Here is a 26,233-nt window from a genome sequence, read left to right as displayed (position 1 = left end):
TATCCCTTACAAACAATATAGTAATGTTCCTTATCCCTTACAAGCAATATAGTAATGTTCCTTATCCCTTACAAGCACTATAGTAATGTTCCTTATCCCTTACAAGCAATATAGTAATGTTCCTTATCCCCTTACAAGCAATATAGTGATGCTCCTTATCCCCTTACAAGCAATATAGTAATGTTCCTTATCCCTTACAAGCAATATAGTAATGTTCCTTATCCCTTACAAGCAATATAGTAATGTTCCTTATCCCTTACAAGCAATATAGTAATGTTCCTTATCCCTTACAAGCAATATAGTAATGTTCCTTATCCCTTACAAGCAATATAGTAATGTTCCTTATCCCTTACAAGCACTATAGTAATGTTCCTTATTCCCTTACAAGCAATATAGTAATGTTCCTTATTCCCTTACAAGCAATATAGTAATGTTCCTTATCCCTTACAAGCAATATAGTAATGTTCCTTATCCCTTACAAGCAATATAGTAATGTTCCTTATCCCTTACAAGCAATATAGTAATGTTCCTTATCCCTTACAAGCAATATAGTAATGTCCCTTATCCCCTACAAGCAATATAGTAATGTTCCTTATCCCTTACAAGCAATATAGTAATGTTCCTTATCCCCTTACAAGCAATATAGTAATGTTCCTTATCCCTTACAAGCAATATAGTAATGTTCCTTATCCCTTACAAGCAATATAGTAATGTTCCTTATCCCTTACAAGCAATATAGTAATGTTCCTTATCCCCTTACAAGCAATATAGTGATGCTCCTTATCCCTTACAAGCAATATAGTGATGCTCCTTATCCCCTTACAAGCAATATAGTGATGCTCCTTATCCCCTTACAAGCAATATAGTAATGTTCCTTATCCCCTTACAAGCAATATAGTAATGTTCCTTATCCCTTACAAGCAATATAGTAATGTTCCTTATCCCTTACAAGCAATATAGTAATGTTCCTTATCCCCTTACAAGCAATATAGTAATGTCCCTTATCCCCTTACAAGCAATATAGTAATGTCCCTTATCCCCTTACAAGCAATATAGTAATGTTCCTTATCCCCTTACAAGCAATATAGTAATGTTCCTTATCCCCTTACAAGCAATATAGTGATGTCCCTTATCCCCTTACAAGCAATATAGTTCGCCACACTTCATCTCGGTGCAGCAGGTTTTTGGGGTGCCGGATAACCCTACAGTAACAACACACAGCCGTCAGCGTTCACTTTTTTTTCCCACGCCGCCTTGATTAAGTTGTGCAGCATGACTTTTCGAATTCTACAACGCCAGGAACACGCGCACGCCCAGCCTCATGCATACTAAACACCCTCCCTGAAATGTACCATACTGAGGAACGACCTGACACTGACTTATTATACAGGGGAATAAGGGGATACTGCGAGAGAGCGAGAGATAGACAGAGACAGAAATAGAGACAGAGGCGTAGAGACAGATGTAGAGACAGGCGTAGAGACAGATGTAGAAACAGAGACGTAGAGGCAGAGGCGTAAAGACAGAGAAGTAGAGACAGACGTAGAGAGAGATGTAGAAATAGAGACATATAGACAGACATAGAGACAGAGGCGTAGAGACAGAGACATAGAGACAGACAGAAAGACAGACATAGAGACAGACATAGAGACAGACATAAAAGACAAACATATAAGAGACATAAGAGACACAGACAGACATAGAGACAAACACAGACAGACATATACAGACTTAGACATAGCCATTGAGACAGACAGACGGATACAGACAGGCACGCAGGCCCAGACAGTGAGGTAGACAGATAAAAAAAAAATGAGGGTAGAATTCTGAGCTTCCCATTCCAATAAACATGGAGGCAGCACGCGCTTGTCTCTCTTTGTTCTAACTATCAGTCCTCTGGGTCACTTTTCCGCTCTTCCTTCGCCACTCCTGTTAGTATTTGTGCCTCTGATATCCCGGCGCGCTGAGAGGCGGGCTTGGTGCGGGCTTAATAGAGGTGGCTGGTGGGAAGCATATCTCGGAAAAGTTATCCATGCAGCCAGACACAGAAACGCAGATAAGAAATTGTTTATATTCTGTGTATGTTTTTATATGGGGGCAATTTTTAACCCTTCAGTATTTTTTTTTTATATAACGAGCATTTTCCATTTATGTTATCTAGCTCACCGTGTTTCCTTTGAATAAAAAAGCCCATTTACGAGTTATCTCACTTAATACCACAATTTCAAAAGCAACAAATAATTGAAGTCATATCTGCCGACTCTCCCTTTCCTGAAATACTAATAAAAAACAGTATCGCAATCGAGCCGCAAAAAAGTTTCAGCGCCAACATTCATCTATATCCAAATACACACACAAAAAGACGCTACTTCTTTTTGCACATAACGAAATAATGACTTAAAATCGTATACAGTGTCTTATTATATCAGCTTACAATATTCATGTGAGAATAAGGACTAAAGCCATGAAGCAAATGAAAAGGCTGATATGGATACTTCATAATGTCTCATACCTTCAGAAGCAATATAGTTCGCCACATTAAGATACATTGATGCTACATTGAGAGGTACTGGCAGACACCCTCGAATGAACCCTCTCGTCTCGTCTCGTCTCATACCTTTAGAAGCATCATAGTTCGCCACATTAAGATACATTGATGATACATTGAGAGGATGTCAGTAAGTTTTCAGATAATACCAAGATCGGTAGAGTAATTGAGTTGGATCAGGACGCTAGTATTCTCCAGGGTGAACTAAACAGATTGTATGACTGGGCGGATAAATGGCAGATAGAGTTCAATGTAGGGAAGTGCAGTATTCTGAGTGTAGGTAGGAACAACCCCTCACATAACTATTGCTTAAATGACACTCTCATAAGCAGGTCTGGGTTCAAGAGGGATTTAGGGGACTTAATGAGCTCTGATCTCCGTCCAAGGGCACAATGCATTCAAGCTAGAAATCGAGCAAATAGGGTACTGGGATTTATTTCAAGGAGCGTAAGCAACAGAAGCGCCGAAGTCTTCCTCAAACTATATTTAGCATTAGTTAGACCTCATCTTGACTATGCGGTTCAGTTCTGGTCACCCTACTATAGGATGGATATCAAAATGTTAGAATCGGTGCAGAGGAGGATGACTAAGATGATTCAGGGGTTGAGAAACTTGCCATACGAAGAAAGACTCAAACAGTTAAACTTGCATTCTCTAGAAAGGCGAAGGGTGCGTGGAGACATGATCGAGGTTTATAAATGGATGAAGGGCTTTAATAAGGGAGACATTCATAAGGTTTTGTTGGTAAGAGAACCGGGTAGGACACGAAGTAATGGGTTTAAACTGGATAAATTCAGATTCAACAGGGACATAGACAAAAATTGGTTCACAAACAGGGTGGTGGATGAGTGGAATAGGCTTACCAGTCATGTGGTGAGTGCCAATACAATTGTCACATTCAAAAATAGATTAGATAAATTCATGGACAGCGATATTAGGTGGGGTTAGATACACGGGAGCCACACGGGCGCTTAGGTTCAGAGGAGCTGCCTCGTACAAGCCTATAGGCCTCTTGCAGACTCCTATGTTCTTATGTTCTTATGTTCTAATGTTCTTAGGTATTGGCAGACACTCGAGTTAATCCTCTCGTCCGGGGCCTGGCACGGAGGGAACAGAAATACATACGGGAATTCTGCGTGTCTCATACCTTTAGAAGCACCATGGTTCGCCACATTAAGATACATTGATGATACATTGAGAGGTTGGCAGACACTCTCGAGTTAATCCTCTCGTCCGGGGCTTGGGACGGAGGGAACAGAAATACCTATACGGGAATTCTGCGTGTAAAGGTGGAAAATCAGATATCGGCTCCTTGCCTCTCGCCGAGCACTGAAATTTCCCACAATATTGGAAAACTCAACTTTACAACGACGATTCCCTTTTTCGGCTTCACCGTCCAATAGTCCTTAACAGCCCTCCTCGCCTTAGTGTACACGGCGGGGAGAAAACCACAAGACGCCCCTCTCTCTGTCCGTCTGTCTGTCTGTTTGTCCGTCTGATTGCTTGTCTGGGTGTATCTTGCCGTCAGTCTGTCTGTTTGTCTCTGTATACTTGTTTTTCTGCCTCAGTTTTTGTGTCTGTATATGTCTGTCTATCTGTGTATGTTTGTTTTTTGTGTGGTTATGTGTGTGTGTGTGTGTGTGTGTGTGTGTGTGTGTGTGTGTGTGTGTATTAGTTGCAGTGACGAATGACTAAAAAATTTATAAAGAAGAAAACGACTCACTTGAAATGGCAGACTTATATATTTGTAATTACCTAACGTGTTGCATAATGTGTGTGTGTGTGTGTGTGTGTGTGTGTGTGTGTGTGTGTGTGTGTGTGTGTGTGTGTGTAAGCTTGTCTGTTTTCTGTTTTTTTTTTGTCTGTATCTCTGTTTCTGTCTCCTTTTTTATTTTTCTCGTGGATTTCGCAATTTTTAAACCAAACTCGAAATTCTAGACTGATAACTGAGGAAAAATGGTGTGTGTGTTATTTCAGTTCGTGCTTTTCTTACCATCAACATCATCAGTATCACCACCACCACACCACCACCACCAAGAACACTATTTCTATCACACAAGTCAGTGGGGACGAAGCTAAACATAGAGGAGGCAACGGGGAAGGTCACAACTACCTCAGTGTCCTTTTATCCTCTTACTGACCACCATTCTAAGGCCAATAATGTTTAAGTCCTACCCTTGGCACTCTTGCGTATGCACTGATATTTGTTATGTATGACTAGTGGGGCTGCATTACTGTAACACACACACACACACACACACACACACACACACACTCACACTCGCACACAGACCCCCCTCCTCCCCCCCCACCCACCCCCACACACACGCACGAATATCCTTCCCAATAAAACTTGAAACGTACATGAGGCGTGGGAGCAGGAGCGAGAGCCAGAGGGAGAGAAGGCAATGCGTGGCCATGAATTGTGTAGTCTAGTCTCGCTCCTGTTTGCTCATATATCAGGTCAGCGGAAGCAGGTGTAACAAACATTGCTGCCCTACGTCTCTTGCCTTGTTTGGGGTTTGGGGTTCAGCTGGTAATGCTGTGGAATATTAACCCCGCCCTTGATCTATCTTATCTATTTACTTTTTATCTTTCTATCTCTCCTCCCGAAATTGACTCATCTTTCGGCCACCTCTTTTGTTTCTTTTTTTGTAGGAGCAGCGAGTAGCGGGCTTTTTTTTATTATTGTTTCCTTGTTTTGTGCCCTTGAGCTGTCTCCTTTGTTGTAAAAAAAACGCCCTTATAATTTTCCCACGCTTATCTCTTTGCCTCTCTCTCAATCAGTGTGTTAATAGTTTTTCATAACACTTAACTTTTCTCTTATTTGTGTGTCTCTTCCTTCGTCTCCCTCTCCTTTCCTTCACCCACTGTTATCATCTATCCTTCTCCTCCTTTTCTGATCTTTCTTTTGGTATTCCTTTTTCTCCCTCTCCTTTCCTTCACCCACTGTTATCATCTATCCTTCTCCCCCTTTTCTGATCTTTCTCTTTGTATTCCTTTTTCTAACTCTCCTTCACCTATTGTTATTCTCCATCCTTCTCTCTTCGTATGTCTTCTCGTGTCCTCCCTGGAATATTTAAGCTGCTCGATTTATCCTTTTTTTATTTTTTTTTCGATTTCTCATTGTCGTGGTGTGATTTACTAGTGTTTATTTTATCCTAGAACTGGTGTTTTTGCTGTAGTGTCTCTAGGTTGGGCTCTGTTAGTACTAGTAGTGAATGTTACCTCCCCCTCTATCCTTATTTGTTTATCTCTTTCTTTTTCTTTTATCTAAGCAATGCCGTTCTCGTTTTCTTTCTTTTCTGTGCGTTTCTTCCGTTGTGTGAGTGGACAGGGCTGTGTATCTGTTTTTCCTTCCTTCTTTTCATCTCCTCGACATCACCATCTCGTCCTCCCTCTTGAATATTTCCCCGAGTATTTCTTCCTTTGTTCTGGTGGAGGCCAGCATCTCCGATTTTCTCATTTTGGTTTTATTCTCTCCGACTCATCTCAATTTCAGTAGAATTAGTCACACATTTCCCTTTTCTTTCCATGTGTATCGCCTTTCTTTTGTTTTAATAGTTTTCCTTTTTTAACTTCTATACTTTTACTTCTCATAATTTTTCCTACTTTTCAAATTTTTTTACTTCTAATTTTTCCTACTTTTCTCATTTTTTTACTTCTCATAATTTTTCCTACTTTTCTCATTTTTTTACTTCTAATTTTTCATGCTTTTTTTATTTTTTTACTTCTAATTTTTCCTACTTTTCTCATTTTTTTACTTCTAATTTTTCCTACTTTTCTCATTTTTTTACTTCTAATTTTTCCTACTTTTCTCATTTTTTACTTCTAATTTTTCCTACTTTTCTCATTTTTTACTTCTAATTTTTCCTACTTTTCTCATTTTTTTACTTCTAATTTTTCCTACTTTTCTATTTTTTTTACTTCTAATTTTTCCCACTTCTCATTTTTTTACTTCTATTTTTTCCTACTTTTCTCATTTTTTTACTTCTAATTTTTCATGCTTTTTTTATTTTTTTACTTCTAATTTTTCCTACTTTTCTCATTTTTTTACTTCTAATTTTTCCTACTTTTCCTATTTTTTTACTTCTAATTTTTCCTACTTTTCTCATTTTTTTTTCTTAACCATTTGTTTGTTTCTCTTATTATGGTTTTTCCTTTGTTTGCATTCATTGAGTGCAAAATTAGAAAGCTTTTGAACAGTTTAAAGGAATTTGTTCACCGTAGTGGGGAAATATCTTCTATGCTATTACTGGGTTCCTATATGAGGCCGTCTAAGAAGTTACCGTCATCTTGTAGAAACGTAATTAAGAAGTCGGTCATTCATCCATTACCAAAATTAAACTGAAAATAAAAGTTCGGCTGCCAATCGTCATTTTCTTCATTAATATTTAAAAAAAAAGGAAAATGTGAAATGTGTCAGAAGAGTATGAAATATGAAGAACAAGAAGGGATATTAAGAGATAGATAAATACACAGATAGATAGATGTGGGTATATAATGACATAGAGACAGAGACAAAGATATAACATCCGTATGCCTCTCCATCTTTTGCGTTAGTATGTTTGAAGGAAAAAAACGAATACCTTCATCTTCTACAAATAGAAAAAAAAATATATAAAGAAATGAAAATGGAAAGTCTGTAACAAAGGATAACGAAGAATGACAAGAACAATAAAGCATCTGAAGAGAAAAATTTATATAGATATAGACAAATATAAAGAAACATGGAAGTATATAGATAGATTCCCAGGCTTAACTCTTTGCCTCTCTCTTAATCAGTGTGTTAATAGTTTTTCATAACACTTAACTTTTCCCTTATTTGTGTGTCTTTTCCCTCGTCTCCCTCTCCTTTCCTTCACCCACTGTTATCATCTACCCCTCTCCCCCTTTTCTGATCTTTCTCTTTGTATTCCTTTTTCTCCCTCTCCTTTCCTTCACCTATTGTTATTCTCCATCCTTCTCTCTTCGTATGTCTTCTCGTGTCCTCCCTGGAATATTTAAGGTGCTCAATTTATCCTTATTTTAATTTTTTTTTCGACTTCTCATTGTCGTGGTGTGATTTACTAGTGTTTATTTTATCCTAGTATTGGTGTTTCTGCTGTAGTGTTTCTAGGTTGGGCTCTGTTAGTACTAGTAGTGAATGTTACCTCCCCCTCTATCCTTATCTGTTTATCTCTTTCTTTTTCTTTTATCTAAGCAATGCCGTTCTCGTTTTCTTTCTTTTCCGTGCGTTTCTTCCGTTGTGTGAGTGGACAGGGCTGTGTATCTGTTTTTCCTTCCTTCTTTTCATCTCCTCGGAATCACCATCTCGTCCTTCCTCTTGAATATTTCCCCGAGTATTTCTTCCTTTGTTCTGGTGGAGGCTAGCATCTCCGATTTTCTCATTTTGGTTTTATTCTCTCCGACTCATCTCAATTTCAGTAGAATTAGTCACACATTTCCCTTTTCTTTCCATGTGTATCGCCTTTCTTTTGTTTTAATAGTTTTCCTTTTTTAACTTCTATACTTTTACTTCTCTTAATTTTTCCTGCTTTTCTAATTTTTTTACTTCTAATTTTTCCTACTTTTCTATTTTTTTTACTTCTAATTTTTCTTACTTTTCTAATTTTTTTACTTCTAATTTTTCCTGCTTTTCTAATTTTTTTACTTCTAATTTTTCCTACTTTTCTCATTTTTTACTTCTAATTTTTCCTACTTTTCTCATTTTTTTACTTCTAATTTTTCATGCTTTTCTCATTTTTTTACTTCTAATTTTTCCTACTTTTCTCATTTTTTACTTCAAATTTTTCCTACTTTTCTAATTTTTTTACTTCTAATTTTTCCTACTTTTCTCATTTTTTTACTTCTAATTTTTCCTACTTTTCTCATTTTTTTACTTCTAATTTTTTCTACTTTTCTAATTTTTTTACTTCTAATTTTTTCTACTTTTCTTATTTTTTTACTTCTAATTTTTCCTACTTTTCCTATTTTTTTACTTCTAATTTTTCCTACTTTTCTATTTTTTTACTTCTAATTTTTCCTGCTTTTCTAATTTTTTTACTTCTAATTTTTTCTACTTTTCTAATTTTTTACTTCTAATTTTTCCTACTTTTCTCATTTTTTACTTCTAATTTTTCCTACTTTTTCTATTTTTTTACTTCTAATTTTCCTACTTTTCTCATTTTTTACTTCTAATTTTTCCTACTTTTCTCATTTTTTTACTTCTAATTTTTCCTACTTTTCCTATTTTTTTACTTCTAATTTTTCCTACTTTTCTCATTTTTTACTTCTAATTTTTCCTACTTTTCTCATTTTTTTACTTCTAATTTTTCCTACTTTTCTCATTTTTTACTTCTATTTTTTCCTACTTTTCTTATTTTTTTTACTTCTAATTTTTCCCACTTTTCTCATTTTTTTACTTCTAATTTTTCCTACTTTTCTCATTTTTTTACTTCTAATTTTTCCTACTTTTCTCATTTTTTTACTTCTAACTTTTCCTACTTTTTCTATTTTTTACTTCTAATTTTTCTACTTTTCTTATTTTTTTACTTCTAATTTTTCCTACTTTTCTCATTTTTTTACTTCTATTTTTTCCTACTTTTCTTATTTTTTTTACTTCTAATTTTTCCAACTTTTTTTTTATTTTTTTACTTCTAATTTTTCCTACTTTTCTAATTTTTTATTTTTATTTTTCCTACTTTTCTATTTTTTTACTTCTAATTTTTCCTACTTTTCTAATTTTTTACTTCTAATTTTTCCTACTTTTCTCATTTTTTACTTCTAATTTTTCCTACTTTTCTCATTTTTTACTTCTATTTTTTCCTACTTTTCTATTTTTTTTACTTCTAATTTTTCCCACTTTTCTCATTTTTTTACTTCTAATTTTTCATGCTTTTTTTATTTTTTTACTTCTAATTTTTCCTACTTTTCTCATTTTTTTTGCTTCTAATTTTTCCTACTTTTCCTATTTTTTACTTCAAATTTTTCCTACTTTTCTCATTTTTTTTCTTAACCATTTGTTTGTTTCTCTTATTATGTTTTTTCCTATGTTTGCATTCATTGAGTGCAAAATTAGAAAGCTTTTGAATAGTTTAAAGGAATTTGGTCACCGTAGTGGGGAAATATCTTCTATGCTATTACTGGGTTCCTATATGAGGCCGTCTAAGAAGTTACCGTCATCTTGTAGAAAAGTAATTAAGAAGTCGGTCATTCATCCATTACCAGAATTAAACTGAAAAAAAAAGTTCGGCTGCCTATCGTCATTTTCTTCATTAATATTTAAAAAAAAAAGGAAAATGTGAAATGTATCAGAAGAGTATGAAATATGAAGAACAAGAAGGGATATTAAGAGATAGATAAATACACAGATAGATAGACGTGGGTATATAATGACAGATAGAGACAGACAAAGATATAACATCCGTATGCCTCTCCATCTTTTGCGTTAGTATGTTTGAAGGAAAAAAACGAATACCTTCATCTTTTACAAATAGAAGAAAAAAATATAAAGAAATGAAAATGGAAAGTCTGTAACAAAGGCTAACGAAGAATGACAAGAATAATGAAGCATATGAGAGAGAAAAATTTATATAGATATAGACAAATATAAAGAAACATGGAAGTATATAGATAGATAGATAGATGGATAGATAGATAAATAGATCGATAAACAGGGACAGACAGACACAGACAGAGTTACAGACAGGCAGACAAAAACAGGCACAGAGAGATGAACAGAGACAGACAGAGAGGAAAAGACAAAAACAAAAAGAAAAAAACAAAAACAAAGGAAAAACGAACAAAAAGAGACAAAGAAATAAAGAAATAAACTGAAAGAAAGAAGCAGAAAGAAGCGGAAAGAAACAGAAACAACGAAACGAAAAGAGACGGAAAGAGTAATATTTGTCTGAATAATGAAAACATGTGCACTGATATAGAAAAGCGGAACAGAAAATGGTAAGCAGTGATTAAAAAGAGAAAACCTTAACAAAACGTATAAAGAAGTAGATAGAAGAGAGATTTTGGTATGCAGAAGAGAAGACAATGGCTGGCGAGGAGACGTACGAGGAGGAGGAGGAGGAGGAGGAGGAGGAGGAGGAGGAGGAGGGACCGCGCAGGAAGAGGTAGCAAAACAATGACTCGAGTTTGAGATGTCATAAATTTCATGAGTCTCGGAGGGAAAATGTAAATAAAAAGTGGAAAACACGGCCAGAAATGTTTGTTGTGGACGAAATATTTGAGTTTTTTTGCATGAGAGAGAGAGAGAGAGAGATTGTTGTCAAGATTTCTTCGTATCTTCTCAGATTTTGCAGAAACCGGTAAAAATTTTAGAATGCGTATTTATAACAGAAGACCAAGGCAAATACTGAAGTGTCCCAAATGAAAAATGAGATATATAAACAACTAAATTGATAGATTAAAAAACTAGGATAAATAGGAGATAAGTAAATTGATAAATAACAGATTACTTTATCATATGATTATATTAAGGTAATTTTGATGACATTTAGCTATACTTGTGTTGTTACTTTAATTTCTCGTACAATCTATACTTATACGAATACTATTTTGATCGGGAATATAATCGCTACAATTTCCTATCAATTTGTTATATATAATTTATTTTCTAGTTCCATTTTTTTGCTACAAAATTTATAACTTCCAAGAAAGAATTATTCATACTTAATATATCACGCTCTTTAAGGGTTGAAAGGCAGTCACGAGCGATGATTTAGGTGATCGCTAAGTCTCGTATTTGAAAGCTCCATGGATGAAAATATAGTGGCTCAAATTTTTGCGCTTCTGATTTTTCTTTTTACTGTGTGAGGCGACTGAGAGTGATATATTTCCTCCTAAGTTTGCTTTCTGCACTCGCTCGCTACTCCTTACTCAGAGCTTGTATAAATTCTTGGTGGTGTTGATAATGCCGGCAAAGTTGGTGTTTTTGGTGGTGGTGGTGAGAGTGAAGGTTGAGGAGTTGATGGTTGGAGTGGAAAGGGGAAGAGGCAGAATGAGGAAAGGAATGGAAGCAGTTTATTTTGGTGCTTCTAGAAAAAAAAAAACGTACTTCAACCTAGAACTTAATTATTTTTTGGTAAAAGATTAGCACGTAACTTTTATTTTTTTCCTGAGTCAAATATTGGTTATAATTCACCAGAACTCTTCTCCTTTCAGAGAATTTGAAAAAAAATCGTTAATATCGAGAAAATGTTGGTGGTTAATTCTTAGGGTACGTCAGGTAAAGGAGTCTTGAATCAACAGTTTCTAATTAACTTGACCCTATGAACTTAGCAAAGTGGGAAAACTTTATAAACTTTTCGTGTGTCGCTTATGTGGGGGGAAGTATTAGCAAATCGTCATGGTCTATCAGGGTCTGTGATAACCAGTCTGATCCTGAAGGGGCAGGAAAGAGGAAACTATGTATCGATCAACACTAGCAATTTTAATGGTTGAATGTTTCCTTTTGGCACTGCCTGTTATCTAAGGTAAAACAAATATACCCCAATTTGACATTTGACCCGTCTAAACCTTTTATCTGTAAAGTGGCAATGAATAGCCAATGTGTGTGTGCCATTTTTCATGTATCGGTTTCAAAGATTCAGCTGAAGATGCACACACAACCGCGCACATTCTCGCCCTTTTCTCAAGCTGCCCTGCCTATACTGTGTTATCAAGCCAATCGCTATTACGTTTGATTTTCCATTTTTTATACTGTAAAGGAACAGACCAACTGAAACACTAAATTATAGAGAAAAACTGATCGCAATCCGCTGATCCAGGTAAAGGAAGGCATGAGAAGTTTCCCGAAGATAGTGATAAAATCTCGTTCCCGAGGTGTCTTCATGCTTCCCCGCTGTTCCATATTCAGCAGCAAGGAGGAAATATTACCGGGAAATCCAAAAAGTAAGAGGAAAAAGCTGAGCTAGCGTGTGCTGCAGCTGGTGTCGTAAATCTTATACAGTTACGAAGGGTAAAAACATTTGGGAGGAAACTGGACCAGGACCCGCCAGGAGCTGCCCGAATTCTACTTTTCTCTAGTAACGTGTTTGTCTCGTGCTTGCGTTTGTAGTTTTTAGTATTTGTTTCTTTTTTTTTTAACATACAAGGCTAAAAATATTCGCTAGTGACGTATGACGCAGTTCTTTGTCTTTTTTTAATGCAGTTGCAGTATACTTTGTGAATAACCCCCCACACACACACACACACACATACACACACACACACACCGCTCTGGTAGCTCAATCGGCTAGAACGCCGCGCTGCCAGGCTTCACGGCCAAACAAGCGGTGGTTAGAGCCCCGCTCAGGCCGGAATCTTTCCGTTGACTAGGAGTGGTTACTGTCCCCCTTGATCAAGAGGGATGGGGTGTGTGGTGTGTGAGGTCGTGGCAGTACCCAGAGATCAACAATAATGAGCACTTGCTCACGTCGTGAGGGTACCTGCTGGCGAAAGCGAGTCCAACTCGTGATCAGGCCATGGTGAATTACACACACACACACACACACACACAGTGTGTGCACGCACGCACACACACACACACACACACACACACACACACACACACACACACACTGGTCACTGTCCCCCCTTGAGCAAAGGGGATGGGGTGTGTGTAATGGACCTGGCAGTACCCAGAGATCGACTGTAATGAGCCTTGCTCTAATCAGAAGGCCACTGCCTGGGGATGAGTAGTCCAACTCGTGATTAGGCCATGGTAAATTACACACACACACACACACACACACACACACACACACACACACACACACACACACACACACACACACTCGCACACCCATTCACACAAAAAATATAATAATAATTAGTAAATAAAAAAAAAATATGTATAAATAAATAAATAAATAAATAACATCATTCAACAGTACGTTTACTTGTCCACTCAAATTAAAGTCTGGATTTACAAATTACATGTTAATTTCCTGACGAAAATTGTTCTTAAGAAAGGCCAGGCCGTTGCCGTAATAATATCACTTATAGTCGTGTTAATAATGCTATTCGTAATGTCCTTGTTTCCATTAACCGCCTGGACTAATCGATAAATTACGTCTATGTATACTGCCAATTACCTGAACACGCCACGGTATGACAGGTTGGGACAGCAATACTGCTCAGGTGTGAGAGATGTTCGGGGACTGATGAAAAGATAAAAAATGTTAAGAAAGCGTCATAATCAAGTCTTAGCGTTTGGCCGATTTTAAACTCATTGGTCCCGCAGAGTTGCTTAGTCCTCAGGAATTCATCGCGACGAGTTACGGCTGGAATACTTAGTAGCTACTCACAAAGTGAGTGATTCACGCTGTTTCAGTGTCTCGGGGCTCATTCCACGAGTATGCGAGGCGAAACAAAGAAGTCTTACAGTCAGTCCTTTTGTACCGCGAGATACCGACACACAAAGTTTGAAAAAATATTACAAAAGGGAATATTATACAGTAAGAACCAACAGTCTGAGCTTGATCTAAAGTTTCCACACGGGTGTAGTAAGTGAGATATGGAGTCAGCAACTTCTTATTCATCTTCGCAACAAGAAATTCGGCTTGAAGTCTTACTTACAAAGCGGATGACTTATGCAGACTTTTGAATACGAATATACGAGGCTTAGTAAGAGGCAGGCGCGACAAGGGAGGGGGAGGGAGGAGGTGGTGGTACAGACCGTCAGCGGAGTAACAGGTCGCAGTGTGCCGGGGAGGCGGGCTCCTGAGGGCGCCGCGGGAGTCTTCACGGGGCGGCGGCCGGCACGCGACTGGCTGGCCGTCTGCACCACCTTGCTGCCGCCGGTGGTCCGTTGCTGGCTGGGCGGCATCCATCTCCCTCTCCCTCATCCCCTTGCCTTTATTCTGTTACCCTCTCCCTCACCCTCTCTCTCACCCTCTCCCTCACACTCACTCTCACCCTCTCCGTTATCCTCATCCATACTTGCATCCCTTTCACCTTTGTTGTGTAGTATATTAGATCACTCGGCATTATTTCACGGCAGTGTTATTATTTATATGATTTTGAAACTAACCCTCGCCCTTCCCTGGCCAACCCCTTCTTGCACCGCGTTCACCCTTCTTGCTCTCGCCGTTCTCTTTCTACTCGACCTCTCGTTTTCCTTCATCCTCTCTCCCTCATGCACACTGCCCTCATCCATCTTTCCCTGCTTGAACCACTTTCTCTCATGCTTTCGGCTTCATTTTCATACCTGTCCTCTTCTTTACCTTCATCTTCCCCTTACCTTTATCTCTGTCCCCCTTCTACTCTCCTTCACACTTTCACTCTCTTCCTCTCGTATTTCCTTCATACCTGTTCCCTTCTTTACCTTCATCTTCCCCTCACCTTTGTCTGTGTCTCCCTTCTACTCTCCACGCTTTCACTCTTCCTCTCATAGCTCCTTCTTCCTGTCCTCTTTCTTACCATCGTTATCCTTATCCTCTCTTCTTCTCCCCCTGCGATCCTTTGCGGAAGCTTAGTCTTTGCAACGTCACCTTCTTCCTGTTAAGTTGGTCTTGTTTGATTATTATGTGGGTGCCAACGTGACGGAGATGAACACCGCCACACCGCGCAGCTACAGCAAATGCTCCCAACTTTGCTTTACCTTACGTGTAGTTTAGTTTTGTCCTTATGTGAGTGTTTGTTTAGTTCCTCCTCTAGTTAATTCCTTTATATTTCCTCCGCTTACATGTTTCTTTCATCTTGCCTCATCCCTTCAACTTTCTTACTTTTCCACTCAGACTTTTAACCTAAGCCTTCTCTCTTTCTCTCATACTCTCACACTCTTAATCCTTCTGGTACTACTCCTTTACACCCTCCTCACACTGTCACCCTCTTATTCACCCTCTCCTTGGCTTGATCACTCTCACTTCTCTGTTTACGATCGCTCTCACTCTCGGCCCTCTCCCGCGGGTTCAGAACAAAGTTACCCTAAGAACCAGGCCATTCATTTGAGTGTTTCAGTACCCCAGTGGCAGTTTTGGTGTTACCACTCCTAGCTGTCATTAGTACATTGTCTAGGAGATGTTTAGTAGATATTGATGCCAAACCCACCACCAACACACACATCGTTACCACACCCAACCACACCCACACCCACCACCACCACTACACCTATTCATCCCCCACCCCCTCTACATCCAATCGCACTCACCATCATCCCTCCCCACACACTCTTAGGGCCATATTTTTAAACATTTCTGCGCCCAAGAACACGTAATTTACTAGTCTTTCGTGGGAGTTTAGGGCATTTCCAAGGGTACTTTTATAGCCCTGGTGGTAGTCTGAACCTTCTTCTGTACCGTGAACTTAAAAGAACAATCATTAGAACTCGATTAACCTCCTTTTTGGCCTTTGGAAATAGTTGGTGTGAGGGGCGGGAGCATCTGACAATACCAACCTTAGCTTCACCCCTCGTCCTCTGCTACCCTCTGAGATCAGCTGATACTTTGCTTAACCTTCGCCAACTCTTAGCGAGCTAATACAAACGTCTACAGAGTGTCTACATAATCCCGCGTCTCATGAATTTCTGATGAGATCTTTCGGAAACTTGAGGCGCAAGAAAGTTGACTGTTCGAGCTTACACATTTTTGCTAAAAGTTCTTATTAAGGCTTATATAACTACTGCGTATTTTGAGATATTTTCTTTCTGCCCGCGAGGATCTCCTTATTTTGCTACTAAAGATATTGGTTCACAAAATCTTAGTAACCTTTAAAGGCGGTAAGTTACCCTGCATTGAAAGGGATATTACCTTAATGTAGTACTAGTAGTTTTACCAAGCGGCGAATTTGGATTTTTTTATTTTTTTTATACGTCGCGGCCAATTGCGCCGGTAGGCTTCTTCCCGGTGGGGTCTGATGGTCGGCCCAGCCCGTTCTGGCGCAGGCGAGTGTTTATAGTGGCGCCATCTTGCATTGGCTCATGCTGCCCTCCCGGAGCTCATCTTTAATCCTAGAATCTTGAGTCCGGGTTGATAGGTGGTCTTATGGACAGCATGTGGGTAGTTTTAAGCCACTCGGCGGCGGCTGAAAAATCCCAGCTTGGTGGCACCGGGCGGGGATTGAACTCGTGTCCTCCTGAACGCGGCGCCGTCACTCTGTCGACTCAGCCACACACTCAGGAACACTCGAGAGGTAGACAACGTTAAGAAGTGAACCAATAATGACTGGTGGGATGCTTGAACGCGTTTTAAATGTATTCGAAGCAAAATATAAAATAGCCGTTGTTTTAATGCTTCCTTGATCTACATGACAGAAACAAGAGGCTGATCAAAAGGTGAATAATAAGTTTAATGATTTATAAACGCAATAGATGATCCTAATTTATCGGTCGACCACAGAACAGAAGTCACTCGGCAACCTTTTCTACAGACCCAATAAAATATACGATAGGTTGATACAACGTGAACATTAGATTTAGAAAGACGATCAAAGAGTGGGAAAAAAATGAACGGCACAGCTTTATCAATTGCAGAACGTATCCTATTAATCACCCAATGCTACTGTTACAATACCAACACGATTACCGAATGAAAAAGAGTGAACATGCAATTACACCCTGATAAAATAATGGACGAGGAAAACGCAACAGAGCAACTTGTCAAACACACAATAGAACCCACTAGTCAACCTTTGCTAAATCCTCACTAATAACACTACACGTTGGTAAAAAGGTGGATATTGAATTAACTGCTTATAGAAAAGTGGACGAGGGAAAAATATGGAACGTAAGCCACTAGAGAGATCTGAGGGAGATGACCTCTGAAGGGGAATTAGTCTATTTACAGATTAAGTTTATTCTTCATAAGCGTGATCCTTTTACTCCTCCTTTTCTTCCTCCTCCTCCTCCTCCTCCTCCTCCTCCTCCTCCTCTGCACCTGCTTCTCATTGTTCCTCTCCACTCTCCTTCCTTCCTTTCCTGCATCCTAGAATTTTTAACATCATGATTTTGTTCCTCCCTTCATCCCTTTCCTCTTTTCCTTTCTCTCCTTCCTTCTTTCTGTTCTTCCTGTCGTCTCTCTTTCCTTGTCTCCCTCCTATTTTCTTCCTTCATTCCTCTGTTCTTTCCTTTTCATTCTTCTTTCCATCTTTCTTTCCTTCCTTCCTCCGTCTCTTTCTTTTTTTCCCTTATTCCCTTCTTTCTTTTCTTCCTGTCTTTTTTTCTTATTTGTCTCCCTCCTATTTTTCTTCCTTCATATTTTCATCCTTTCCTTCTTTTCCTTCTTTTCCTTATTTTTCTCTTTCTTTCCTTCTGTTTCTTTCGCCTTTTCCTTTCTCTCCTTCTTTCCCTCCTGACTTTTTTCCTTCCTTGACTCCCTCCAATTTCTTCTTTCATTTCTTAATTCTTTCCTTCTTTTCATTCTTCTTTCCTTCTGTCCTTCCTCCTTGCCTTTCCCTCTTCCTTTCTTCCTTATTTCCTCCTTCCCTATTTTTTCATTGCATCTGGAGAGAGTTTATTTTTCTTCCTTACCCTCAAATCTTCGTTCTTTTCTTCATTTCTCCGTTTTTTGTTTCCTTCAGTCCTTTCTTTTTTTTCCTCGTTCTTCCTTTACTTTCACATTTTCTTCCTTTCCTCTTTCCTCGGTTTTTACATTTCTTGCTTATTTTGTTTATCTTTCATTTCTTCGTCTTTTGTTTGCCTTGTACTTCAATTCTCTCTTATCTTCTGTTTCTCAGTTTTATATTGCCTCTACCTTTCTGCTTCTCACACCTTCTCATTTCCTCCTTCATCTCCTGCTTCTCCTTTTTTTACCTCAACTCTCTTTCATCAGTCCACAAAAAAGCGTCATTATGTTCATTAGCTTTCCTCTCTCACCTCCATTCATTATCTTTTCACATCTCTCTTTATCTCCGTTATCCGTGCCTAAAATAGCATACCACTTCCATTTCCTCTTTGCTCTTCTTTCTCCTTCCCTCCTTCCCTTCCTTTCTGCAGTAAACCGCGTCTCTTCCCTCCCTTCCTCCCTCCCTTGCCCACGCCACTCCTCACTCCTCCTCTCCCTCTGTTCCTCCCTGCAAAAGCGCAACACTCTTCCTCCCTTCTCTCCCTCCCTCCCTCCCTCCTTCCATCTGCATTACGGCGAAAGATTTTATCCTGCTCCTTCCTCCCTTTTGGCAAGTCTTTTCTTCCACTTTTCCTCCCTTCTCACCTAATCCCTTTTCGCCTCCTCCTTCCTTTCATATGTTCCTTCTCCTTACTCCAGTCTTTCCTTCTTTCTGTTTCTTTCTCTGTTCTTCTTTCATATTCTTCCTTTTTTCCTTCTTTCTCATATAATCCTTTTTTACCTCTTTATTCCTTTCACATATTCCCCCATCTTGTTCCAATCTTTCCCTCTTTCTGTTTCTTTCTCTGTTCTTTCCTGTTGCTCTTTCATATCCTTCTACTTTCCCTCCATTCTCACATAATCCCTTTTCGCCTTTTTATTCCTTTTACATGTTCCTTCTCCTTTCTCCAGTTCTTCCCTCTTTCTGCTGTCTGTTTCTCTCTTCTTTCTTTCTTCCTACTTAACCTTCATCTTTCGTCCATCTCACATTTCCCTCTCATACTTATTCTTTTTTCTTCTCCTTTTTTGTTCAATCTTTCCATCTTTCTGTCTGTTCCTCTGCTCTTTCTTTCTTCGTTCTTTATCTTCCACTTTCATTCGTCTCACATTTTCCTTTCATCCTCGATCTTTTTCTTCCCGTGCTTTATGTGTAAGGTGATCTGTGAGGCACACAAAGAGTTGGTCACTGACTTAAACTCTGAACACGAAAATATTATGGCCAGCGCTTGAGACTGCACAGGGAAGCCGATTTCAACCAAGGGCTCGTTAATGATGTTCTTCATATTGTACTCACGTGTAATTATAGTTGGATTTTTTTTACAGTAAAGGACCAGGAGTAAAGTATCGGACCAAGGGTTGTGAACAAAATATAAAGAACGTTCCCGCAACACATTCTTCCTAAAAAGAGAACACAAGAATGCGAGAAAAAATGTACCAGAAACGAAGACACGATTTTTATGTTCATGTGAAATCATAATCCACAAAGCCGAGGTGCATAGAGACGGCTGGCGGCCACGAGCCACGCTCAGACATCAAAATAAGTAAAAATCATGTTTTCTTCATCTTTTATGATCTAACACACGACATGCAGAGGAGAATGTTTGAGCAGTATTTACCGGTTACTAACTGAAATATTAGACCACGTAAAATAGAGTCGTATGAGTAGGTAGATATAAGTAACCATTTGAATTGATAATTACCCACAAAATAAAATCGATAAGTAATTACCCCTAAGTAAACATACTAAAGTGACAATTATTTGGCCACGTAGACGAAAAATCGAGTAAGTATTTACCCGTAAGTAGCCATATTAATGTCAATGAAATATTTGACCACATAAAGGTAAATTGTTTAAATATCCACCCGTAAGTAACCAAATTATAGTGACTGAACAAAAGTCGTGTAAGTAGTCACGCGTAAGTAACCTTATCAAAGTGACACAATTGACCACGTTAAAGAAAATCGTGAGCCACCCTCAAGCAAACCATATAGTAAATGAAATATTTTACCATACAAAAATAAGTGTTCTACAAATAATCATAAGTGACTAAAATATTTGACCACATAAAAAAAATCACATAAGTAACCTCCTGCGAGTAACCATAATAGTGACTGAATTTTGTTTTACCACGCACAATCAATGCTGATGCCTGGGGACGCCTGGAGCCATTAGCCATGCACACCCACCCTCCGGCCGTCACTCAGGGCCCCTGGGGATGCTGCGCCACTCTGGTGGGCGAGGGAAAACGTCAAGGTCTCCCCGCACGCCCTGCACTCCCTCCTCACGCCCTGCACTCCCTCCTCACGCCCTGCACTCCCTCCTCACGCCCTGCACTCCCTCCTCACGCCCGGCACTCCCTCCTCACGCCCTGCACTCCCTCCTCACGCCCTGCACTCCCTCCTCACGCCCTGCACTCCCTCCTCACGCCCTGCACTCCCTCCTCACGCCCTGCACTCCCTCCTCACGCCCTGCACTCCCTCCTCACGCCCTGCACTCCCTCCTCACGCATTCTCCCCCTTCGCCTAAACCTCGAGATTTTTAGGACAAAACTGGAATGCTTTATTTAGGCTGCCCGGGAAAGTAGCGCACAGTGACGAAAACGATAATGGGAATTTGAAGCTAATAAGCTGTGCCTGTTGTGTATGAGCATATTGTACGTGACTAATTTGATTTGTTTTACAGCAAGGTGGGCAGTTCAAGTGAAAAAAAAAAGCTCGCTGGCGCTGCTCCAGTAAAAGAAAAAAAGGTGTCTTGATACTCTCCTCTTGAAAGAGTTCAGGTCGTAGGCGTTAAGGAATACAGACGGATTGCTGGAACCTTTAGAAGTAGTAGGACTTTTCTCTTATCATTCACGTAATCAGGTTCAAACGTGATTCTTGAGACATGACTATAATTAATACTGAGTCCCTCATGCTCCGTGTTGCTGCGCTAGTAATACGTATTAAAATGTATTACAGTAAATACGGCTCTGCGCTTGCTTTTAACCAGCCCCATAATTCCTCCCGTGTCCTTGAAGCGAGTCACCCCGTCAAGCGGAGGAGTAATGAGCCCACTCTCTCACTCAGCCCCTGAAAGCCGGTAGCCTGATTACATCCATGCGCAGGAACAATAATACGTTGAGGTACTTAGCGTGTGAGTGGCAATCAGTTCATGAAATTGATTACGAACTGCACCTGCCTTGTTTAACTCTGCACTGGTAAAGAGATTCCGTGAGCTCATTAGGGAGGAAGCGAGTCTCTTATAAAGGTGTTTGAGACTGAATGGATTGCGTATGTGTTTCGAGGGTCCGTACCTTCCTAAAAAGACCTAAGGAGTAACATAGTAGGGAGTCCTTTAAGCGACCCTCACACTCTTTACAACAAACAATTTTCCGCAACACTGCAGGCGAGAAGTGGCAGGAGAAAGTAGATTGTCTGGATGGAAAGTAGGAATGAAAAGATCACCAATTTTTGCCGTCTTGACTGTCGCGGAGTTATGTTCATTCTGTTTTCATGCGAATTTATTTCAAGAGACGTTTTCTCCCCCTTCTTTTATCTGATATTTCTCTTCCTTTTAATTCCCGCTCTTCTCCTCCTCCTCCTCCTCCTCCTCCTCCTCCTCCTTCTTCTTCTTATCTAATCGCCATTATCATCATCATCCCTATCTTATATTCCTCCTCCTGTTTTTCCTTCAGATCACCTTCCTCCTCCTCCTCCTCCTCCTCCTCCTCCTTTATTCCTGCTTATTTTATCGTCATTATCATCATTACACATTAATTCTATCATCATCCTATTCTTATCTTCCTCCTCCTACTTCTCCCCTCCTCCTCCTCCTCATCATCATCATCATCATTATCACCATCATCATCATCATCACCACTATCGTCACCATTATCACCATGCATTCATTACCCGGCCAACAAGTGGAAAAGCGTCTCAATTTTCTGCCCCGTGCCTCGCCACTTTCCGCCCTGGTGAGAGATTTAGTGACCCTGTTACGCCAACGGATTGACCCTTCCTCTGTTCCTCTGTCTGTCTCAAGCCTGATCTCTTCCGTTCGTCTCAATCCTGTCTGCCTGAAGTTTGCCTGTCTCAAGTCTGTCCATGTCTAGTGTTTTCTTAAGTGTTCACCTCCTCGTTCTTTTGCGCTATGTTTAATCTCGACTCGTCTTTTAAACTGTATATCTTGTGTGACTAATTTTCCTGTCTCGCTCCTTTCCCCTTCTTTAACATCCTTTTCTTATCAGTTCTTATCGGTTCTTTCTCTGTCCTTCTATCTGTCTCAAGTCTTATCTCTTATGATCATCTCAATCCCGTCTACTTCAAGTTTATCCGTCTCATGTCTCTCCATGTCTAGTCTGTCTGCAAGTCTCCTCGTCTCAAGTGTTACCTCAGTTTTTCTGTTTCGTGTTCCATTCTGTCTCGTATTCTGACTTGCCGTATCTTATGTTGTTATAACTTCCTCTGTCATTATTTTTTTCCCTTAGTTATCGTCCTTGTGTCAGTTCTGCTCCTACTAATGTTTTCATCAGTACCGGGTTTTTATTTTCAGTTCTGCTCCTACTAATGTTTTCATCAGTTCCGGGTTTTTATTTTCAGTTCTGCTCCTTCTAATGTTTTCATCAGTACCGGGTTTTTATTTTCAGTTCTGCTCCTACTAATGTTTTCATCAGTACCGGGTTTTTATTTTCAGTTCTGCTCCTTCTAATGTTTTCATCAGTACCGGGTTTTTATTTTCAGTTCTGCTCCTACTAATGTTTTCATCAGTACCGGGTTTTTATTTTCAGTTCTGCTCCTACTAATGTTTTCATCAGTTCCGGGTTTTTATTTTCAGTTCTGCTCCTACTAATGTTTTCATCAGTACCGGGTTTTTATTTTCAGTTCTGCTCCTACTAATGTTTTCATCAGTACCGGGTTTTTATTTTCAGTTCTGCTCCTTCTAATGTTTTCATCAGTACCGGGTTTTTATTTTCAGTTCTGCTCCTACTAATGTTTTCATCAGTTCCGGGTTTTTATTTTCAGTTCTGCTCCTACTAATGTTTTCATCAGTACCGGGTTTTTATTTTCAGTTCTGCTCCTACTAATGTTTTCATCAGTACCGGGTTTTTATCTTCAGTTCTGCTCCTACTAATGTTTTCATCAGTACCGGGTTTTTATTTTCAGTTCTGCTCCTTCTAATGTTTTCATCAGTTCCGGGTTTTTATTTTCAGTTCTGCTCCTACTAATGTTTTCATCAGTACCGGGTTTTTATCTTCAGTTCTGCTCCTACTAATGTTTTCATCAGTACCGGGTTTTTATCTTCAGTTCTGCTCCTACTAATGTTTTCATCAGTACCGGGTTTTTATTTTCAGTTCTGCTCCTACTAATGTTTTCATCAGTTCCGGGTTTTTATTTTCAGTTCTGCTCCTACTAATGTTTTCATCAGTTCCGGGTTTTTATTTTCAGTTCTGCTGCTACTAATGTTTTCATCAGTTCCGGGTTTTTATTTTCAGTTCTGCTCCTACTAATGTTTTCATCAGTTCCGGGTTTTTATTTTCAGTTCTGCTCCTACTAATGTTTTCATCAGTTCCGGGTTTTTATTTTCAGTTCTGCTCCTACTAATGTTTTCATCAGTACCGGGGTTTTATTTTCAGCTCTGCTCCTACTAATGTTTTCATCAGTACCGGGTTTTTATTTTCAGTTCTGCTCCTACTAATGTTTTCATCAGTACCGGGTTTTTATTTTCAGTTCTGCTCCTACTAATGTTTTCATCAGTACCGGGTTTTTATTCTCAGTTCTGCTCCTACTAATGTTTTCATCAGTACCGGGTTTTTATTCTCAGTTCTGCTCCTACTAATGTTTTCATCAGTACCGGGTTTTTATTCTCAGTTCTGCTCCTACTAATGTTTTCATCAGTACCGGGTTTTTATTCTCAGTTCTGCTCCTACTAATGTTTTCATCAGTACCGGGTTTTTATTCTCAGTTCTGCTCCTACTAATGTTTTCATCAGTTCCGGGTTTTTATTCTCAGTTCTGCTAGTACTAATGTTTTCATCAGTTCCGGGTTTTTATTCTCAGTTCTGCTAGTACTAATGTTTTCCCCAGTACTGTTTTTTATTTTTTATTTTCAGTTCTGCTCCTATTTATGTTTTCATCAGTACGGGTTTTTATTTCCTTTCTCTATTTCTTTTGTTGTATTAATTTTTCGCGGTGAAATTTAGTTAAGTATAGATTGTGTTTTTTTGTAAATCAATGTTCCTTCTTAATTGTTTCCCTCCCTTTCCTTCTTTCACTGAGTTTATTCTTCCTTCCACCGTCCTTTCGTTCCCTCCTTCCTTCCATTTCATCTCTTCCCAGCTCGTTTTTTTTTTTTATTTATTTAGATGTATTTTTTATTTGTTCTGGTGTTGAATTCGGTCATATAAGGAATGATTTTATTTACATCCCATCAGAAGTGATAAGTAAAGACACCGATCTAGTTCACTGATTGATTTTCTTTTCATCTGAAAAAATTATCAAATGGTCACCAAAATGATTTACCTGATTAGTTTACATTGGTTTGATGTTTTTCATTATACTAGCACACACACACACACACACACACACACACACACACACACACACACCTCGTGGCGCACCTCTCCGTGGCGCGACTGCATGGTTAGAGCGCTACGCGGCCAGGCTAAACAGGGCGGCGGTTCGAGCCCGCTCAGGCCGGAGTGAGGTTCTGGCAGTACCCAGAGATCGACGATAAAGAGCACTTGCTCATGTCGGGAGGGTACCTGCGGGTGATTACGAGTCCAACACGTGATCAGGCCGTGGTGAATTACACACACACACACACACACACACACACTTCTGTTGGGTAAGGATGTCCACAGCGACAATCATATTCAATAGAAAGTTGTGTGTAGGAAAGGATGACTCATCGAATGTCTAGGTCAAATTACCAAAATATTGTCGAGCAGGATTTGGCCTTGCTTTTGGCCACCTCTTCTGATTCTTTTATGGGAGCAGCGATTAGCGGGCTTTTTTTTATTATTGTTTTTTTTTGTGCCCTTGAGCTGCCTCCTTTGCTGTAAAAAAAGAAAAAAGAAAAGAAAAAGGAAGCAGTTCTTAGCAGTCTATCCCAAAATGAGTGCGCTGCAGAAAACGGACAACTTCAAAGGAAAACTGCACCACGTTTCTTTAAGCCGGAACTGAAGTATACGTTTTCGTAACAAAATTAACCAACAACTTGTAGTAAAAAGTATACTGTCTACGTAATTCACGATTAGCATGAGCCTAAAGAAACAATAGTTGCCCGAATATCAATAACAATAGTAGTAATAGTAGTAGTAGTATTTGTAGTAGCAGCAGCAGTAGTAGTAAGAATAAGAATATGAATAAAGGCAAGAAAGCTGAGAAAAGGAGACGAGCAAGAAATGGAGATGCTGACTTTTATTAATCTAAACCACACTCTCCCTCCCTCCCTCCCGTCTTCCCTCACTCACTCATTCTCATTCATTCATCCTCCCTGACTCCATGGAGGTATCAAGGCCTGACTCCCTCCCTCACACTCACTCCGGTCCTCGCCACCGCCGCCGCTGCATCCATCTTCCTCTTCCTCCTTCCCTCCAGAGGATTACTTAATGCTGATACACATTTTTCTCCTTCCGCTTCATCAATCTTCCGTTTCCTTCTTCCATATTCTTATTTTCTTATATTTTTATATATTCATTTTATATTAGTGTCCCTACATTTTTTCTTTCCCTAGTAGCGTAAGCTCAGGGTAGTAATTTCCTCTTATTTCTCTCTTTACTGTAAAATTTTCATGTCCCTTTCTTCCTTAAAGGCACATGGTGTTCTCTTCTAACTATTTCCTGCCGGCACATTGCCGGAGGGAGAGGTGGGTGGGGAGGAGCCTTCATCTATTCTATCCTGTCCTACCACACCAAGATTACTAGTAGTAGCGGTAGAAAACAGACGCCCTCGCCAAAGACCGCCAGGTCTTCTGCTGGTGTCTGTTCTTCCTATGTATTCCTATGTATATATTCCATCTTCTCAGTTTTTACTTTTTTTTCTATCTTTCTCTCGCTTTCTCTTACTTTCTCTTTCCCTCTCTTTCTTTCCTTCTTTATCTTTTTCTTTATTTTTTTTTGTCTTTCTCTTCCTCTTTCTCTTTCTCAATTTTCTTTTTTTTCGCACTTTTTTACTTTATTTTTCTTTTT

The 26,233-nt window shown here is 39.3% G+C and overlaps 1 protein-coding gene and 2 long non-coding RNA genes across 8 annotated transcripts in view; 1 reads left to right on the top strand and 2 right to left on the bottom strand.

The window, feature by feature from the left end:
* LOC127001928 (putative neural-cadherin 2) overlaps positions 1–26,233 on the bottom strand; it is a 118,269-nt gene that overhangs the window by 64,868 nt on the left and 27,168 nt on the right. For 2 of the 5 annotated variants that reach the window (XM_050867173.1, XM_050867174.1), the window contains exon 1: positions 14,205–14,498. The exons of 1 other annotated variant lie outside the window; for it this stretch is intronic. In XM_050867173.1, coding sequence (XP_050723130.1) covers positions 14,205–14,373 — 169 coding nt within the window. In that variant the 5' untranslated portion in view covers positions 14,374–14,498. Of the gene's footprint in view, positions 1–14,104; positions 14,499–26,233 lie in introns of those variants that run through there. 2 more of the 5 variants (XM_050867176.1, XM_050867178.1) reach the window with 2 other exon arrangements.
* LOC127001929 (uncharacterized) overlaps positions 1–26,233 on the top strand; it is a 199,392-nt gene that overhangs the window by 160,461 nt on the left and 12,698 nt on the right. The gene's annotated exons all lie outside the window — the stretch shown is intronic.
* Positions 5,383–9,016, bottom strand: LOC127001930 (uncharacterized). Its single transcript, XR_007755564.1, has 2 exons — positions 7,702–9,016; positions 5,383–5,776 (listed from the first exon to the last, which is right to left on the bottom strand). It is a non-coding gene; the product is annotated as an uncharacterized LOC127001930 (long non-coding RNA).

The sequence above is a fragment of the Eriocheir sinensis genome, chromosome 22 (genome assembly GCF_024679095.1).
Source record: "Eriocheir sinensis breed Jianghai 21 chromosome 22, ASM2467909v1, whole genome shotgun sequence".
Classification (NCBI taxonomy): domain Eukaryota; kingdom Metazoa; phylum Arthropoda; class Malacostraca; order Decapoda; family Varunidae; genus Eriocheir; species Eriocheir sinensis.
The sequence above is the reverse complement of the archived record's forward strand: the minus strand, read 5'-3'. Positions and strand labels throughout refer to the sequence as shown.